Source organism: Passer domesticus, chromosome 5 (assembly GCF_036417665.1).
Source record: "Passer domesticus isolate bPasDom1 chromosome 5, bPasDom1.hap1, whole genome shotgun sequence".
Classification (NCBI taxonomy): domain Eukaryota; kingdom Metazoa; phylum Chordata; class Aves; order Passeriformes; family Passeridae; genus Passer; species Passer domesticus.
Window position 1 is genome coordinate 35,656,309 of NC_087478.1, and position 19,448 is coordinate 35,675,756.

At 40.9% G+C, this 19,448-nt stretch overlaps 1 protein-coding gene across 14 annotated transcripts in view; it reads right to left on the reverse strand.

The window, feature by feature from the left end:
- Positions 1-15,189, reverse strand: part of KCNC2 (potassium voltage-gated channel subfamily C member 2) — a 99,512-nt gene extending 84,323 nt beyond the window's left edge. For 3 of the 14 annotated variants that reach the window (XM_064419529.1, XM_064419532.1, XM_064419533.1), the window contains exons 1-2: positions 14,735-15,186; positions 13,301-14,058 (exon numbers count right to left, since the gene is read on the reverse strand). In XM_064419529.1, coding sequence (XP_064275599.1) covers positions 13,301-13,933 — 633 coding nt within the window. In that variant the 5' untranslated portion in view covers positions 13,934-14,058; positions 14,735-15,186. Of the gene's footprint in view, positions 1-13,300; positions 14,059-14,210; positions 14,367-14,734 lie in introns of those variants that run through there. The other 11 variants (XR_010362125.1, XM_064419524.1, XM_064419531.1 and 8 more) reach the window with 8 other exon arrangements.
- Positions 15,190-19,448: the final 4,259 nt, after the last annotated feature.

Consider the following 19,448-nt stretch of genomic DNA (forward strand, 5'->3'; position numbering starts at 1 on the left):
CAGAGAGAACTTACAGCTCTTGTACATGAAAAGCAGGACACAAAGATGGATGTTATTTCAGAATTAAGGATTAATTTCTGTTGAAAAACTCTCATATCAAAATTTACAGTAATTCAATTACAACGCTGCTGTAAGCTTAGCCAATACTGAGCTATATAATTAAGTACAAACTATTAACCTATTAAAATGCAGCAAAGAATAGCAACTAGCTTTCAGTAACTAATGCAAATGCTCCTGAAATACAAAATTAGGTGCTACTGTAAGTACTAATGACACTGACCATGCCCTTGGAATCTTACCCTCTTTTTTTTTTAAAGCCTGATGAAATGCATCCCCTAGAAAGCAGCTACAGAACACAATCAACAATCAACATGAGCTCATTCAACACATTTATCATTCTAATATACTGCAACATATTTATCACTCTAATATACTGCAGATCAAATTGACAGCAGAGCCGACTGTAAAGACTGAATAACATTTTTCACTTTGAGACTTTACATTCTGTTGTGCTAGAATTTAACTGCATGGGGCGAATACCAAAGGTCTTTGCAGACATCCAGTGAACAGCATTAAATTCTGCAAACTTTTTACTAAAATTGTGGAAGAAAAATTATAGCAGACCAGTATGTGCCAACCTTCTCCTTACTCATGATTTTAAAGGTCTTTTGTACTGTTCTATGATTTTAATTGAATCTCCTTGTGTTTACATCCAACAAAGCAACCATTACTAACGTGACTGAAGAGTTTTTTTCCATGTAGAATTTGCCTCAAAATTGTCACTGCTTTCTCACTGCAATCAAAATGGGTTTTTTCCTGTATTCTTCAGGTGTAGGATATAAGCCTTCTTCTCTGAATACACTCTTCTAACTCTGCTCGGCAAACACTATTATCAATACATTGAGCATTTCCTCTCATACTCATTACTGCACACATTCAAATTACTACACAGTCCCATTTTACTTCTACCATAGAGCCACTGAATGAAAAAAAAAAAAAAAACAAACAGAAAAAAAAAGAAAGAAAAAAGGGGCTGATAAATGATTATGTATGCTTACATTACATGTTTACCAGCAAACAATCCCCAACTTTTTTTAAAAATTACCTTAGCTCTCATTTGCACTATATTTTACAGTCACAAAGAAAAATTAAACTCCTTCTTTTTTAGAAACTCTGTTATTTGAGCACTAATTTTTTTTTAATTTATTTGCTTTTATTTTGTAAGGTAAGAGCAGTTGTATCTTCTCAGTTTCCAGTGAAGGGTGAAACACAGCAGACATAAACCTGGATTTCTGGAACTCCCTAGCTAGCACTTTAGTTCCCGATTCCTCTTCAATGTCAATGTCCGTCCAAGCCTGACCAAATGAGCTCACCATTCCCAGATTTCACTGTATTATGACATTCTGCATCTTCTGCTTAAATGTTGGTTTCGTAGTTTTATGCTTCTCATTAGTCAATAATCCTCACAAGAAGCAAAGATGTATGAACTTAACTTGAACTAATCCTCTATTCCTTTAAAAAGAAAAAAATGAAAAAAAAATCAGATTAATAATAAAACAGGCTGTAATACTTCAAAGATGAAAAATCACCGTATGTGTTATCAACATGACCTGATGTAAATCACTGCCAAACCTGATTTTATTTAATATATCCCCTTACTAAAGCTGAAATAAACTGCATCCCTGGGAAACATGACTTTCTGAAATTGTCTTATAAAATATCATAAAGAATGTATGTTTTGACAAAGAAGAGTAACTTTATTCTGCCCTGAGAGTCACCAATGAGATGGCAGTTCACAGAAAATAAGATGTTTTAAGTTATGTAAACCCTTCAAGTTTCTCCCACGTTCAGTGAGACAAAATTTATAACAAATGGAACACTACTCCTTTTATCAAACATGATTTATTACTGTATGCCAATATTGTAATATAGATGTATATCTAGTAAGATTGAGCCCTCATAGCCTAAAACAGCAAGATACTCATACAATCTACAAAACTCTACTCAAACTTATAGCCAGGAATTAAACATGTAAAAGTAAGAACACTGAATTAATAATGAAATAGAGGATGAAGCCTTCTTCATTAAAATCTTCAAAGACAATTTGAGAAATAAAAAAATTTGAAAAGAAAATCTTACTAATTATGACTATCATAATTACAGGTTAGAAACACCTATGTATTAGTTTGTTTATAAATGTATTTGTGTGTCTATGCATGTACACACATCTATACACACACCAAATACTTGCATCCACATTTGTATATATATGGATAAGAACACCTGAAGTCTGAAAGCACTAGGATCCCAAACATTCTCCCTCCTGTCTCACACTCACATTTCACTTCATTTTCACATTTCTTCAGCGCACACAATTGTCACACTACTTGTCTGAACAGTAGAATTGCAGTGAAAAATTTAGGTCACACACCTTCCTTTAGCCTCCACTTTTTCGAAGACTTTCCCAACCACAGACAAGGCTTGAGTTTCTGAAGGCAACATATTACTCACCCCGTGATTATGAAACTGTAACAATTACCTTGTTATTCTAAAATTGCTTTGCCAGTAAACAAACAAAATAAGATTTGCAAAGTTTGTTCACTGTAATTACTAACAGACACCTCCTGATCCTTATTTGCAAGGAACATACAACGAGCAGTAGTACAAAGTAGGATTTTAATATTTCTTCACATTTTAGAAAATTAGCTTTTCATATTTGAAGAAAGCAGCTATCTTTTCAAAGAGTAATGTCTTCATCTGACAAATCTGTCAGGACTGCATTGCAAGAGAGGTTGCTGTAATGAAATACAGACCAAACATAAACTACATCTTCACTCCTCTACAAACTAATGCGTACATTTCTGCTACCAAATACTAAATTTAAATGTCTTTCAATTGTTGAGAATACAAAGTCATTGAAATTTTGCAGAGCTTTCATTTCAGTAAGTGAGGCAAGCTATCACACTTTCAAAGAAAAACTGCTAACACAGCTACTAAAGTAGTAGTTGCAAGAGATAGGTATCCACAGCTATCATTGCACCTCAAGCTGTAGCAAAATGGTAAATTTTAATGCAAAAACATTGGAAAGGGCATTGACTCAGAAGTACGAGAATAGCTATTTGGCTCATTGGCTCTGTGACAGTGCAAGATGCTGAATGCAATGCAGGCAGCGGAAGAGTGAAGAAGCAAGTAAGAAACAGTTCTGAGAGCCTTCAATGATAGTTCTAAGGGACACTTACTGCTGTCACAGCTCCTGGACGGAGGTGCAGACTGTACCTACTTACCATAGCTGTTTCAAAAATGTCATAATCTAGTCATTAGAGAAGTAATTTTGAAAAGATAGAAAGATCAAAGCTCCCATCTCAATACAAGACTAAAGAAATGACAATTGAAGCAAGAAGTTTAAGTAGACAAACCTGCAGTTCACAAAAACCCATCATCTTCCATACTTAAAACAGTGAACATAGTCAAAAGAAACAATACAACCTGAAATACCTTTGTCAGTTTTAAGGTTTGGCTGGCTATATTTGACAAACCAAGACAATGAAAACACGTTCTTTGCTTCAGTCCACAAAAGCTCTTTTTTTTTCTCCAAGACATAATTTTCCCTGTTATTAAATATTTATTTTCATTTTTAATTCTCCCATTTCATTTTTTCTGCTATCAAAGCACCAACTTAAAAAATGCAATGACTAACCAAGGAGACCTTGTAGCTGCAATGCATCAAACCAGTTTTGTTGACCATTCACAGGTCACTGCACTATTCACTTCACATGCCTGTTTTGGAGACAAATGACAACCACAGCCATTTCTTTTCCAAGCTACACAGGTATATCACCTAGGCAATCAGGAAAATAGCTCTGTCTTGCTGTCAAGAGTCTCAATTCTCAAATTTGAAACTATATTCAGTCTCTAATACAGCCAGCAATAAAATTCACTGGCCAAAGGATTAAGATGCCTAAAGAATTTAAATCAATTTAGCATACAATATTATAAGATAATGAAGAGATAATGAATTATACAGCAAAGCCGATGTTCAACACCTACAGTAAAATCTTACCCTGTTTGATTTTTACCCTAAAAAAAAGTTGGTGTCATTTATTATATGTCTTTTACTACATACGCTTTTGTTTTTAAACAATGAAAATATGAAACACCATCATTACTAAATAAAAGGACTTGATTTTCCATTGTAAGGGAAAGAAGGTAAGGTTGGAAAACCAGAACTTACTTCTTTAGAATAGGACAGATTTTTTTAGAATAGGATCGATTTTTTCAGTTGGCAGGGTCCTACCACAATCATCTAGTCCAACTGCTTGACCACTTCACAGCTGAATCCACAGCAAAAACATGGTTTTAAGGGCATTGCCCAAATTCCTCTTAAACACTGACAGTCTTGCAACCTTGACCACTTCTCCAGGAAGCCCTTTCCAGTGTGTGTGACCACCCTCTCAGTAAAGAAATGGTTCCTAGCATCCAGCCTAAACTTCTGACACAGCTTTGAACCATTCCCACATCCTGTTACTGGATACCAGGAGATCAGCACCTCTCTCTCCACTTTCCCATCCCAGAAAGCTATAGAAAGTCATAACTCCATCTCAACTGAGTTATTTACTATTTTTTTAAATAATTTTGCAGACCAAGGGAAGAATGTTCAAGGTGAAATTCAGATGTGCTTGTGCATCAATTACATCCTAAAATTCAAATGAAAATCTGATGGTAGGTGTCAGATAAGGTTCTTCTTCAAACCATATCTGGATTAAACTTAGAATACTTAGGAAAATTTCTGTCACAAAAAAGACCTGTGTAACACTTTCGATGATACTAATAAAAACATCAAAATTATCTATTTCAGCTTTTAACAATTATACTGTGAAAATGAAAATACTCCTGAAACCAATTATTAAACATAATTGCCTTTCATATTAGTAGGATTACCAACAGCCAAAAAAGACTATTGCTCACTTGAAAAGTTCAGAGAATTTTTAAATACCTATGTAAAAATAAGGACTATTGAGGACATCGCATTTGATATTGTCTAAGAACTAAATAAAATTTATACCCAGACATATGTATATTTCAAAAATATTTTTACATTTTCCTGTAATAATTTTTGCATCCACATCTATAAAAACATTGAAGTTTGATTACTGCACAGGCTTTATGAAAAATAATAATTACCACATATTTTATTATCCTCAATCTTATAGTTCAGAGCATAAAAAAGCCTAATATATTTTGTGAATGTTCACAATCTGAGAAATTACTTAGGCCAACAGGAAGGTGACTAGAAGGTATTGTTATTCCCCCACCCCTTACGAGTGCTCAGCAGCAGCAGGGTGCTGCTGGGGATGGTTAAACTCTCGCTCGGGGCTGAGCAGGCACCAACACAGTCCCCTTGAAAAACTGTCAGGGACTCAGCCTGTGCTCTGCATTATGGCTACAACATGTACCCAGCACTTCACAGCACTGTTCCACAGCCCCCTCTTTCAACTCTAGTTTCATCTTCTCCAATGCAATTTTCTCTGCCATTAACTGAGTTTCACCATTTGATTTCTGTTGCTCTGAAATCCCAGGTACTATCAGATCCCTAATATTGGAATAGCCTTGTGCTTTTATCAAAGCAAGCACTTTTGTGGGGTGAAAGTCATTGCAAAAGAAGAATTATTTCTCTCAGGGTAATAATTAAACAGTTTAAAAGAAGTTTACTGCTATATATCTGCTATATTTTTAGCTATATCTGCTATATCTTGACTAAAAATTATCCAAACCAAGTGCACAATCTTCAAGGGATATTTACCCTTTTATAAAAAATAGGCAGAGTGGAAAAATGTAATTCTGTATGCTACACACTAATGAAAATGTAAATACTTTAAACTATACTTATTTAAAACTACGCTTATTTCAGAAACAAGCTTAGATCATATTGCGTGTCATACTTCATGCATATTAATGAACTCTACCACACTATTCTGCATTGGGCTAAGAGATTGTACTCTGTTTACAGCCTTTTGCTGGAATATATCAAAGAACCAATATCTAAGTTTCACCTAGAAACACTAAGAAACTACAAAAGGCTGTCTGTAACAAGAAAGAACTGAATTATCACAGTACTGCAATAATTAAATCTACTGGTAAAAAGACCAAAACCACAGCAACACCTCAGAATTTTCAACTTAAAAGCAGCAGGAGCAATAAGAACACACTACTATAATGCATAATTAGATGATTTGATTTTTAACTTCAAGCTACCACTTCAGCCAGGAAATCTGTAAAGCAAATCACAAATCACAAGATATTGTATTTCATGTGATTAGATGGCCTTCTATTTTTAACACTTCCGATTAACAGATGGAAGTGGAGTTTTTCTTAGCTTTTCTTTCAAAACTGCTTTAGTCATCATAAAGTACCAACAAAGATGTCAATTAAACAAATTAGTAGAACAAAACAAAAAACATGTGATTCATGTTCTTTCTCTACAGCTATTTCTAAAGCATCTGACAAAATTACCATTTAGTTATACCAACATATACATGTGTATACCGCTACAGGGGAAAAAAATGTACCAGGTCAACAGTACAACTTCAATCCCTTTGATCATGTTGATAAATATCACCAAGCTAAATTTATACTGCTATGTCCTTGAACATTACCCCAGCTGAATATTTCGTTCACCAGAATAAATTATTTCTGATGTGTGAAATATCCTCATGTTTCAGCCCTCGTGTCAGGGAGAAGGCTCTTTGGAAGTAAGAGCACACATAAGACTGGACGTAGTTCCCCTATTTCCTCGCTGTATAAAATCATTGAATAGCCTTGCTTAGCACTTCTTTAAAATAAAGTTTTTATTCTTATGCAATTACTGATTTATACTGGAAAAGTGTGTGCTTGTGAAAGAACAGGAGTATGCAAAGGAACTGTGTAACTATAAGAAATACACTAAGTAGACTGACAGCTGATAGCTTGATATTCTGAATATTACTATACCCATATTTTATTTGCCTAACTAATTTACTCACGATTTAAAAAAAAAAAAAAAAAAAAAAAAAAAATTTGCAGAAATCCCACAACTTTTTACACTGAATCAGTAAGCTTATGTAAATCATGCTGACAGAAGTGAGATCTAAAGAAAAGTTTAGTAAAGAGAATTAAAAGTGAACAAACTACCTCCACTGGGTGCTAAATATAGAGAGCATAAACCCTCTCCTTCCAGTCATGGCTGAAGGAAACTTTCCTTCCCTAAGATGAGCCATGAATCTGAATCACAGGACGAGCAGAAACCATCTCTGGAGAAATAAATAGCACTGAAACAGCACTTGATCATGAGAAGAACTTGTTTCTTCCATCTTAAAACTACTGGACATAACTTTTATAAGAGATTATTAAAACGTTAAAAATTTATAGAGGGAGCTTTTCCTCTTCTCTTATTCTTCTACCCCCGTGGTAAGGCACCTTCATAGGAAGAGAAAATCACGTTCTGCCAAAGATCACTAAGGGAGAGAAGGATAGGCAAATTTTACACAGACTTCTCCTATAGTACATTAAAGTCCCTACAGTGAAGGATATTAATCAAGGATAAGGAATTTGTCTGAGTTCTGAACTTTTTTGATTATGACTTAAGATAAATTCACCAAATAAAGAAAAAAATGCTGGTTTCTTCACGGGGTATTGATTGATATATTTACTTTGGACTAAATATCAAACATCTTAATAAAAGGACCTTGAAGATACCAGTTTTCTTGCATCACTTATTTCGTATTCTGACTGCATCACATGATGTGCATCATAACATGATTCCTCATCTGACAGTAGCACTGAAACCTATACAATATTCATCTCAAGTTGTGAGCTATTCCTCCCACCACCATCTTAATCAGTTTGATAATAAATTCTCATCCTAAAAGTAAAGCATTTAAGAATTCTATCACTGTAAACAAACATGACAAATACTACATTATATATTAACTACATAAAAAAGAGAATATTGTCTGCCAGATTTCTCAATTTGAAATATTTCTCACACTGTTACTATATTTGGCCGTGTCTAATTAGCTGATTTCCACTTCCAGTTACACCAAAGCAAATTCAACCTAAGTCCATTAACCAAATTATTTTAGAGTCGCTGAAGGACAATCTGGCTGTATGCACATGCACATACCTAATAGCATCTATTTCTGAAATGATAGGGCAGATCATCTCTGGGTCATTTATGTCAGAGCCATGACAAAATCCTTTTCCCAGATGAATAAGTGACAGTGAGAAGGCTGTTTTCAATGGGAAGAGGAAGCGAAGAGCTGGCTTGTTTCCATGGAAACACTAGCAGCATCAGGCAGAACAGCTGTAGAGGAAGAGGCAGAAGTTAGGAAGGCAGAAATCTTGCTGATTTTACCTCACTGATGTCAGTACCGTCAGCAACCATCTACATTTATGGCAGATCAAGCTAGTTGATTATACATCATGTATTAGGCTAGAATTTCCACTCAGGACCTTTAAAAGCCAGCATGCTAGAAGTAAATTAATAAAAATTACTTACAATGTGATTTAGGCAGCCCATGTATGCATGAAGCTACAGAGTGTATGAATATCTGTAATAGTAATGCACTATGACTTTTGTCATTAGAAACACATCTTGATATGTCTTTAAAAAAAGACATCTCCCATGGGATAAATGCTTCAAGCAGAATGACTGTTTCTCACTAATTTAATGTAATTGACTATTTCCCACATATAATTAAATCCAGTGCTTTGATTACCAGCGAAAGGAATACCCTCTTTGAAGCATGAACCTTAACTATTTTTTGTGCCATTTTCAGACAGATGTCTGCCTAACTAATAATTGAACAGTAAAATCTAAACAATGGCTGCTTTCCTCATTCAATAAGAGACAGAGAGTAAAGATTTCCATTCATCTGTTGAAGGGCTTCCTATCAGTTAAGAAAGCTAACCTTTGCTATCCACTATTAATCTACAAACACATATTCTGAGATCAATGTACCTCCACCACTCCATTCACAGTATTTCAGACTGGTGCAGCAGTGTTATTTCCACCAAAAATAAAACCTGTCTTGCATCAGAACAGGCAATGCCCTAAAAATATAACTCACTTCAGTCATTCACCGTAGTACATGACAGGCTTCCTAAATCAAGGCTTTCTTGACAGGTATCAAAACAGGTATCTAGGTACCTGGAGAAAACATAAGCAAGCCACCAAATAAAGACATAAGTTATCTTTGTTAAGAATGCTCTCCAACATAATTTCGGTATCTTTAGCCTCTCAAGGGAATCTATAAAATCATATTTTTCCCCTCTCCTATCCCACTCATTGCAGCTGATTCTTCACCTCACTTAATGTCCAAAGCTAGATGCAATGGGTCACTTAAAGGAATCTCTGACAATTTAACACCATATAAAGCAGTAGAGGGGAGTGATATTTTTTCCCCCAAAAAATATCACCTGCTGCTCAAATACAGCTCCCCATATCACTATGAGCAGTATCAGTATTTTTAAGAATACTTGCAGGATGTATCTTGATGCCTAGACTGCAAGGTTTTTGTGCAGTTTGCATTTTGTGCAAGGTTTATTTGTGTTGCAGTGAATATTTACTCACAGCAAACTTGACAAATACTTGCTAATTAGGATTTATATTTCTTTGTAAACCAAGTAATGATGGTCTTTCCTAGAGATAAAAACCATAGCAAAAGGGCTGTGTAAGTTGCCTTCAGCTGCTACAAACAGCAGTGCCAGCTCAAGTGCCCTGGGCCATGCTGACTCCTGCACTGCTTAACTACCCCACGTGGCAGGCGCTGCCCCTTACCCACAAACAGATTTAGTCTTCCCAAAACATTAAGGATATATAGCTATGGACTTGGTGAATTTCAGGGTCATTTTTGCATTCCTGCACTCAATACAGGAGTAATCCATAATCATTAGGAAAAATCAATGACAAATACTAATCACTTCTTTAAACAGCATCATTTTTCAACTATTATTCAAAAGTAAAAAGGCTTTAGAGGTAATTACTTTGAAATATGATATCTGGGATGAGCACTGGCATTCCAGGTCCTGCTGGACATCTGCAGGCACTTTTTGAACTCGGCACTTAATATTGCCTCTTGTGCTTTGTTACAAACTACTTAGATCTATCTTTGCACTTTACTAAAGCAAACAAATACCTGGCACTTAGGAGCCACTGGACACCAAAATCACTTACAGATATCAACCAACAAAACAGTGCACAGGTTTTAGTCAGATAAGGATTAGGTGTCTGTTTCAGAGAGGTTTAAACCAATGCACAAAGACTCAGTCGCCCAGCGCTCCTCCTCCTATGACAGCACCTTATGCCAGTAGATTTCCATATCTACATTAACAGCATTGTGTCAAACAGCCTTTTGTGAATGATCATTCTATTATGCGTGGAGTGAAAGGAGTACGGCTGCACTCTTTAATTTCATTTCACGGTCTATGAAATCCAAAATGCCAATATGAAGACAGAAATGACATTCAGACCTAACTCCTGAACTTGGGAAACAAAGGGAAGTGTTGCAGATTTCAAAGCAATCATATATACATGGATTGTATTTCATATTTAGAAGCCCCATGTTTAGTAGATGTCGCTATCTTTCTATCAAATTGCATGTATGGAAAGTTGAATTTTTTTAGAATTTCAACTAAAGTAAACCTTCTTGTCAACAAACTAGTTCCACTATTTATATAACATCACTGAATGGTCTTGCTAGAAAAATCTTGTGCATGCACTATCCCCAAAGAGGTTACCATGGCAACTTATATTTGAATTTCTATAAATTTCTATTTTTAGAGATCACAGTTTCGAATAAAGAAAATCACAGATATTAAGTATCATTTCATTAACAGAAAATATCCCATTTTTATCAGCATCATAATCCCAAAAAAGACACTAGTGAACCCAAATCAGTAATGCTATAAGAAAATAATTACCACAGTTCTTAGGAAAGTTTATCACTAAGCAGCCCCACCATAATCTCAGTGGTGTATGAGTCAGTAACTAACACTGTGAGGCAAAGACTGATGTTCGCAGAGTTTTGTCTTGATTTCACTCAAATGTTTTTAGAGTTAGTCATCATCTCAGCTGACATAAAACAAGAGTGCATTTGCCAGAATACTGAGAAAATAGGGTTCTTGTTTCAGGTGTGGAAAAACATAATGTCTCAGTTCCAAACTAAGGTTACCATCACCTCAAATTACTGTGTTCAAGAGTGCTTACTCAGTGCTTGCGAGTCCTTAAATACAAATTCACTTTAATGCTTTAAAACTCACCAGAAATTCTCGAAGTTGCCTCCCTACCTGAAAGATCAAGTATAGCTCTTCAGAAAATGAAAACACAGATTTAGAACATTGTTATGGTTCTGACACTGCCTTACTCTGGCTGCCTGGGTTTGAAATCAGAATAAAATCTTCAAAACCAGTGAAGTTATAAAAAGGTAAATATCTTCTAAAGGATTAATATTGCCATGCTGCAATTTCCTACTACAGTGTTAATTACAGTATTCATTTTGCAAACTTGAAATATCTTCACCCAAGCCACTAATGGTTCAGGATGACCCAGTACAGACGGAAAATTTGCAAAGCAAGTGCCTACAGCTTCAGTCAAAGACTGGACTGAAAACCCAACTTCAACTCCAAGGCACAACAGTATGCCCACCTTCCTACTTCTCCTGGTATCTTCCATTTAACATTTACTCCGTACTCCTCAGTTCTCCAGCAAAGTTGAGCAGGAAGATTCTCTGTCATAAAAGCCGCAGTTTTGACACTGTCAGCAACTTTTCACAAGACAGTCGGGGAAAGAAAACCTGCAGGGCAATCACCACACACACTACAATCTGTCAGGTAACTGACAACCAAATTTCCTTTAGGATCCCGACAGCTGAGATGTGAGATGTGGGTATGTCACTGAGGAGCAAAGATAGACACTTCTGGTAGCTTTTCTTCAGAACCCATTCTTTATTAAAAACATACTTTAAGAATCAACTGGAGCCAGCTGTTGAGGGAAAACATACTGGTAGGCAACCTTCAAAAACATAAACAATGTTGGCACTCAGTAAGTCACAGTAATAAGAGTGATTTACTTTATTTTGTATGTTTTACTTTCTGTTTAACTTACCTCAATAAGCTCATAGGGTGAGCGGGCAGAAACTGCATCATGCCATGGGGTACAATTCCAGAAGTCACTAAACTATACACTTAAGCGCACATCTATGAGACTGCCAGCAGAATCAGTGGAACTGATTAGGAGATTACACCCACCATAACCGCGCTTTCTGCAGAATGAGGTTCAGCTCTGAATACTTTGTGGAAATCCTGATAAATGTGCCACAAAATACTTATTGCCATTTTATAATCAAGCATTTCCTGTTACAAGTCCTTTGTCTTGTATTGCAGGGAGGATTTGCTGGTGGTTGCTGTTCTGGTTAAATTAGCGACACCACTGCATACTTCTCTCAAAGGAATTACAACCATTTGTTTGCTCCAAAGCCCTGAGTTAGAAAGCGAACCCTCATCACCACTGACAACTGCAATGAAAAGACAGAACTAAAATCCAACTCATCAAAGTATAAAGTAGTGAGCATAAAAACCTAAAATCTCTATCTAAGTAAGAGGAAGTCCGTATGATCACTTACTGTCTTGTCCCCAGTCCCTCAGTCACTGAGCCAGCCAGGGTCACCCTGAGAAATCAATGGAGGAAGAGCCAGGGTGACCCCCTGTCACATTTACTTTGTTGAACCGGGATCACCTACCAGTGCAGACAGAGCAAAGCCCAGAATGGACTGAGGTCACTCTCCTGTGTCACTGTCACCACCTGACCCCAAACCCGAGACCTCAGGCCAGCTGCCCTGGCCCCAAATACACGTTCATGCAGGCGCTCAGGGAGGATGAGGGTGCCTTGGGGCTGTTCCTGCTCACACCCACACACAAACAGGTCCACCAGTGAGTCATCCCCTCCACGCACAGTCCAGGGGGTGATTATGGCTCCCTTGCAGGCTTTTCGGGGCACAGCTCCCACCTCATCCCCGTACACCCCCATGGGAAGGATGGCAGCGGGACCCCCGTGCTGCCTGACACTGCCTGCAGATGTGCAGGGGACAAGCACCGCCACCCCCCGTGGACCGATGTCGCCCCTTGCAGCGGCCCACCAAAGCATCACTTCTGCAGGCACACCCCGAGCGGGGCGAGCTCCCCCGGGATGCCGGCTCCCGCTCGGGGCACCCCGGCAGCCCCTCGGCGTGCCCAGCGCCCGCTGGGAGCGCCGGCCGGCGGCGCTTACCCTGGCGGCACGGGAGGAGTAAGGGTCCTCGAAGAGCGCCCAGACTCGGGGCTGCAGCCGCCGCCAGCGCCCGCCCTTGCCCTCGGCGGCCGCCCCCACGTCCTCGATGCCCAGTCTCTTGGCGGCCAAGTCGTCGTCGTCGCCGTCGGGGGGCGGCTCGCCCGTCAGCAGGTCGGGTGCCTCGAAGATGTCGAGGGCCTCCTCGGCGTCGCGGTGCTGGCGGTAGGTCATCCAGCAGCAGGGCTCCACGTCGGTCTCGTCGATGCCCCAAAAGGCCAGCTCCTCCTCGAAGAGCGGCCCGCAGACGTCGGCGGGGCAGTGCAGCTTGCCGGTGCGGTAGTAGTTGAGCACATAGGCGAAGACCCCCGGGTGCCGGTCGAAGAAAAACTCGCAGGCGCCGCCGCTGCCCCGGGGGCTGCAGCCGCTGCCGGGCTCGGGGCAGCCGCCCGCCGGCGGCGGCGGCGGGTTGGGGGGCGGCAGCGGCTCCTCGCCGCCCGGGGACTCGCTCTGGGACTCGCAGGCGAGCAGAGCCAGGCGGGTCCCCGGCAGGGTCTTCAGGGTGCTGCGGTAGGTCTCGTGCCGCGTGCCCCCCACGTTGAGGATCACCCTCTCGTTGTCCTCGAGCTTCCCCATCGCTCCGGGTGGGACATGACTGGGGAGAGCGCGGGAGGCGGCGGCGGGGATCGGGAGCGGGGCGCGCCGGTCGCTGGGCGGGGGGCAGCCGGTCGCCGGGAGGTCCGTGGGGAACGAGCTTCTGCCTTAAACGCAAACACAAGAAATCGAGGAGAAGCCCCACAAGCACCACCGTAGGAGGACCGTTCCCCGCGGTCACGGCCTGTCCCAGACCCCTCCCAAGATCTCCCGCGGAACCGCACTCCGGGGAGAGCCCCCGGCCCGCCCCGCCACCCACCGCCGGCCAGCTCCGCACGCTCCTCCGCTCCGTGCCGCCCCGCCTGCCCGCTCCGGGCACAGCTCCGGGCTGTCTCCCGCTTCCTCTGGAAGCAGGCTACCGAAATGGCACTGCTGCCGCTTCGACCGCGTATGGATCCGCCACCGTCCCCACCCCCTTCTCCCTCGCGGAGCTGTGTGAACCCAGCTGATGGAACAGAAAGTGTACGGTTAATTATTTAATGGGCATCTATCTTTTATTGTCCTAACAGCTTAACGAGGGGGAAAAAAGAAGTCTTAGATATTTCTTCTCTTCCTCCCCACCCCCATTGTGGCAGGGAGGAAAAGGATGTTTTTTGGGAAGAAATACGGAGCACCCCATCAGCACAGGCAGCAGGCATACTCTAGGAAAAGCTATCTGTGTGGAGCTCGGCTCTCTACTTTCTCAGACAAATCACGAAGGCGAGCGCGCATCTCGGGGAAGGGCAGGTGGGATCAGCCTCCCGCTCCCCGCCAGCCCCGCTCCCTCCGCCGCCCCGCCGCTACCTTTGCCGGAGCAGCGACAGCGGCTTCTGTTCCCGGGCGGGCTCCGGCCCCAGCCGCGCTCCGTGCCGCCCTGCCTGGCGAGACTACTTGTTGTCGGTTCGGGTGTTTCCCCGCCTTCAGGTGGCTGTTTCACCTCCCTCCGTGCTCAACTCAGACAGGCGTAACAGCGGCTCCCGCCGCCCGCGCGGAGATCCCGCTCCCCTCATTTTACAGGGGGGATGCGGCCGCTCCACGTCGGGGCTGGGAGCGGGGACCACCGGCGGAGCGCAGAGCCATGAGCGGGGACCGGCACGGCCGTAATTCCAGTGGCGCTCCAGGAAGACGAACCCAAAGGTGAAATCGTGCCTCATTTGGGGCCGCAGCTCCGCCCCGGGGCGGGGGCAGGGGCAGCCGAGCCAGCCCTACACACCCCTCCGGTCCCGCGCTGCCGGCCTGGGGGGCGCGGGGAGGCGGCAGGAAAAACAGGCGCTGCATCTTTCCGAAAAAGACACCACCTCCGCTCCTGATACATGGACATTTGGTTCACTTAAGTAAAACACGCGGGAAGGGAGCCGGGCTGAGAATAGCTCTTTTTCGGAGAAATGCAGAAAAATCAGCCGTAGCTACAGGTGGCTGCGGAGAGGAGCTGCTCGGCCCCCAGAAGAGGGTCACAGAGCGGCGGGGCAGGGAAGGCGAGGGGCCGGGGCACCGCGGCGGCGGTGGGGAGTGCCCCGACTCGGGGGAACCTCAGAATTGCTTGGGGATCTGGCTTGAGGAGAGGTCATCCAGTTTCCATGTCGGCTAAGAAAAATAAAGAGCCGTGGGTGCACTTCAGACTTCGTGCGCTGCATAGGTGTGAGGTTGGGTGTGGCAGAGGGGATGGAATTTGAGAGTCCCCAATAATATATGAGGAAAACCAGTGCTTGTGCACTATAATATATGAGAGAGTCCCAGATCTCTGCCTCCAAGCCAGCTGAATTATTTTCTACAGCCTACACAGCTGCCTGGTTTCAGCTGGTCAAAGGGAAAGAAGCTTCCAGTCCCAAAGAGAAGATATACAACATCAGAGGTGATCCCACTTCCCGCTTCTCAAAAGAAAAAAAACTCTTCCTCCACGCAAAGGGTATTCCCTGGCCTGAAGGAGGGCAATGAGTGGAATAATGGTATCTGAAACATCCTCTTTCCGCATCAGAGCCTTCGGCTGGGCACTTGCTGGCGTCTGGAGGGCAAAGCTCTGCTGGAAGCAATGCTCTGAGGACACTCTGCTTAGACCAGATTGCTTTAACCCAGATCTGTCTATATGTGGCATCCATGATGTAAACACAGGCTCCCAAAGCAGCAGCAACTTTAAGAAATGGGTTTCGGAAGCTTTCTCCAGATGTACGTTTTGAAGTTCCTAAAAAAAAAAGGAGTAAAATCTATCCTGCCAAAGCAGATATAATCAGTTAGTGAAAACCCTTGGAATCAAAATTAATATTCCATTACATAGTTGTAAATGCAGTGGAAAAGATTCTACTATCCTAATGCCACCTATGGCCTCTCATGCCATACTTGATTTTCTTTGTAGTTAGGATTTTTCTGAAAAGGGGACATACAGAAGGAGTGAGTGAGACAAAAGGAATATTCGCTGTCTTCTCTCTGACCTATAAGAGGTTTTTGGAGAAATGCAACACATTAAAGCTCTGCAGCATTCATCCATTATGGAAAACCATAGGGTGGCAGTAGCTGCCAAAACACTACGCAAACTGTATCATCACAGAGCACCAGGACTTCCTTCTGAACTGTCAACATCTGCTCAAGTCCCACCTCTGTGCCCAAGTTAAGAAGCTGACCCCTCCAGGAAAAAAAAAAAAAAAAAAAAAAAAAAAAAAAAAAAAAAAAAAAAAAAAAAAACCAGCACACAAGCACACAAAACAAAAATCAAAAGCCCCAACAATAACAAAATCAACAACCCCCCCCCGCTAAACCCAGCCCTGCTAACCATCCCCCACAAAAAGCCCCTCACAACCCACCTAAGAAAACTGAGACTAACAAGGATGGCATCTCATAAACAAAATCTTTACAGTCATTCCTGTAATGCCATTGCCATGAAAAAGGCATTTATTATGAGCAACCGGTTGAGACTTCAGACTTTTGAAGCATGTAGGGGGTTTTATTGCATGGTAGGAATAAGCAACAGAAATTTTTCTAATTGGTAAGACAAGGAATGGTCTCTTCCAGAATATAATAGTCCTTCAGTCATATAAAAAAAAAAAATTCGCATTCTATAACTTGTCTGTTACTAAATATAATGCTGTTAATTTCTCTGTGTGTCATTCTTCCTTGTGGTTTCATTGTGTGGCAGACTTCTCAATGAAGGATGAAATTATGTTAGATGTTGACTTTCCAGAGCTGAAATTTTCTTGAATCACAATATCCTACATAGACATAGTGGCATTTATGAATTAATTTCCTCCTTACAAGAGTCTGACCTGAATTTTTGCACTCCTCACTGCTTCCAGTAAGAGTGAAAGCATGAGACATATGTGAGAGAGAAATGCGTCTGCTGAATGAGCCTTACCATGAAATATGTCTGCAAAGGGGGGGAAAAAAACCAAAAACCCAAAAACTATTTACACACATGCTCAAACATACTCATTTAAGAGATAAGTGAAAACATTTCTGTAGCTCAAAATTTGGGGCTTTATTTGAGGAACTGAGTGATACTGAGCAATGCACAACTGATTTTTCCTGCTGGCTAATAATTCATTTACAAAGGGAAAGGTCCTCAGCTATGATTTTCACCAGCAAAGCAATAAAATTAGATACAATGATCACTGTGAGAAAACCAGGGCAAATGAGCATTTTATTTACTAGGAGCAATCATTCTTTGTGCAAGCTTGAGTACTGCGATGCAAACTCATTGGGTTACCAGCTGTCTAACAAGAGGAGTAAATGGAAGTAGGGACTTGCACAAAAGAAAATCAAATTTGAGGAAAAGTACAGTGTACCTCAGCTAAAGTCATTCTCTGAATCACCTTCTGGAGGAGGTCTGTCCCTGTTAACTAGTGGGTCCCTGGGAAGGATAACCTGTCCAGACAACATCTGCCATCCTGAGGAGGACTTGAGGGCTTGAAGCCACCAAATTTTTCTAGTGCAGATCACTATTTAGTATTGTTCATATGATGTTGAAGTGGGAAACAAAAAATAATCAATTTTATAATAAAAAATTATAACCGAAGACAGTGCAAAGATAAAATATTATCTATTTATATAAATTTATATGAATAATCAAGTAAATTAATTATTTTAATTATCCACTGTCATTAACATTTTATTAAGCCTCTACTTGGTTTTAATTTATTTTGTTATTTTCCATTATTATTTGTAATCATCTCTACTATTTACAATTACATGTACTAATTCATTACATATCTTGCAGAACATGGCAGCCACATTATACTGAAGTACACTGATGATTAGTCAGAATCTTACTCTGAAATTGCAAAAATCCCTGAATTAATAGATTAAGTAAATATCTCTGAAATAGAACTGTAAGGAGCCATGGCATAGTTAAATTGGATGAAGTTCAAAATAAAGCTAGCAGAAAGATGTCATTATTTTTAAATTCCAGTGCTGGATTGCATTTTTTAAGGCACTTGAGATATAAGCTTGGTTTGATAAATAACACAGAATTATTGAAAAATGTCTTATTGTAGAGAAATATGGATAAAAATAAGATTGGATAAGACTGACGTACAAAATGTGAAAGCTGTGATGAAGTCAGCCTACTCTCAGTCCCACACTAGCACACAGGAGCTCTCCATATGAGAGGCTTTATACAGACAGGTGTGCTTCATATGCTTTCTCCTAAATTTCAGCTCCCTGTGAAATTCTGGGGATTGTGGTATCTCTCATTAAAAAATGAAAACCTGGAAAAAGTTCTTGTATATTACACTTATCAAGGAAATTAAAAATAGTGAACAAAAGATTGGGGTCTCCTGAGAAGAGATGACGCAATAGAAAAAAAGTACAGGTGAGTACTAATTGCATTGCCTAATTAGGAATCCCCAGTGTGATCCAGGCTATATGGTTAAATCTTTGTCTTCCCTCGTGGTGGGGATGGAATTCTAAAATGTATGTACATTAAAAATAGCCTTGGGCTTTCTCTTCAAAAGAAAGGCAAAGGTTGGTGTGTTCAAGGGTGAAAATCCCCCATCTCAGGATTGTTTTGCCTGGAATGCTACAAGGACACACACAGGCAAGTGCAGTCTTTCCAATAGATCACCTCCTCCAGGGTCATTAACGTTCAGATCCAAGGTACCTGTTCTCACAGGTACCTGCTCACACCTGCTGAAACTCTCCCTTAGAAACTGTCACCATTCCACTGTTCCTTTAGACCGGGGGTAAATAGCATGGCCTTTGTCCAATGTCAACCTCACCAGAATCTTCATGACCCTGGGGTGTTCTTTGCCCCCCCCAGTACTAATGCCAGAGGTGTTAGCAGTGCAAGATGGTGGAAGGCAAGATTACTCACCTGTTTCTGCTGTGATTCAAGTGTCTTCGTCAGTGCTGATTCACGTTTGTGGGATGCAGATTTTCTCAAGAGCTTTAGGATATTACATTCTGCTTATAAAAGGAAATATTGCCTCAGGCTCTGTCCACACTTACATTTTTTAGTGTCCAGTGCTAAAATAGTTGAAATTAATTTTTTATCTATCCTGAAAATTTCCTTCGATTTCAGGGAAAGGTCAGT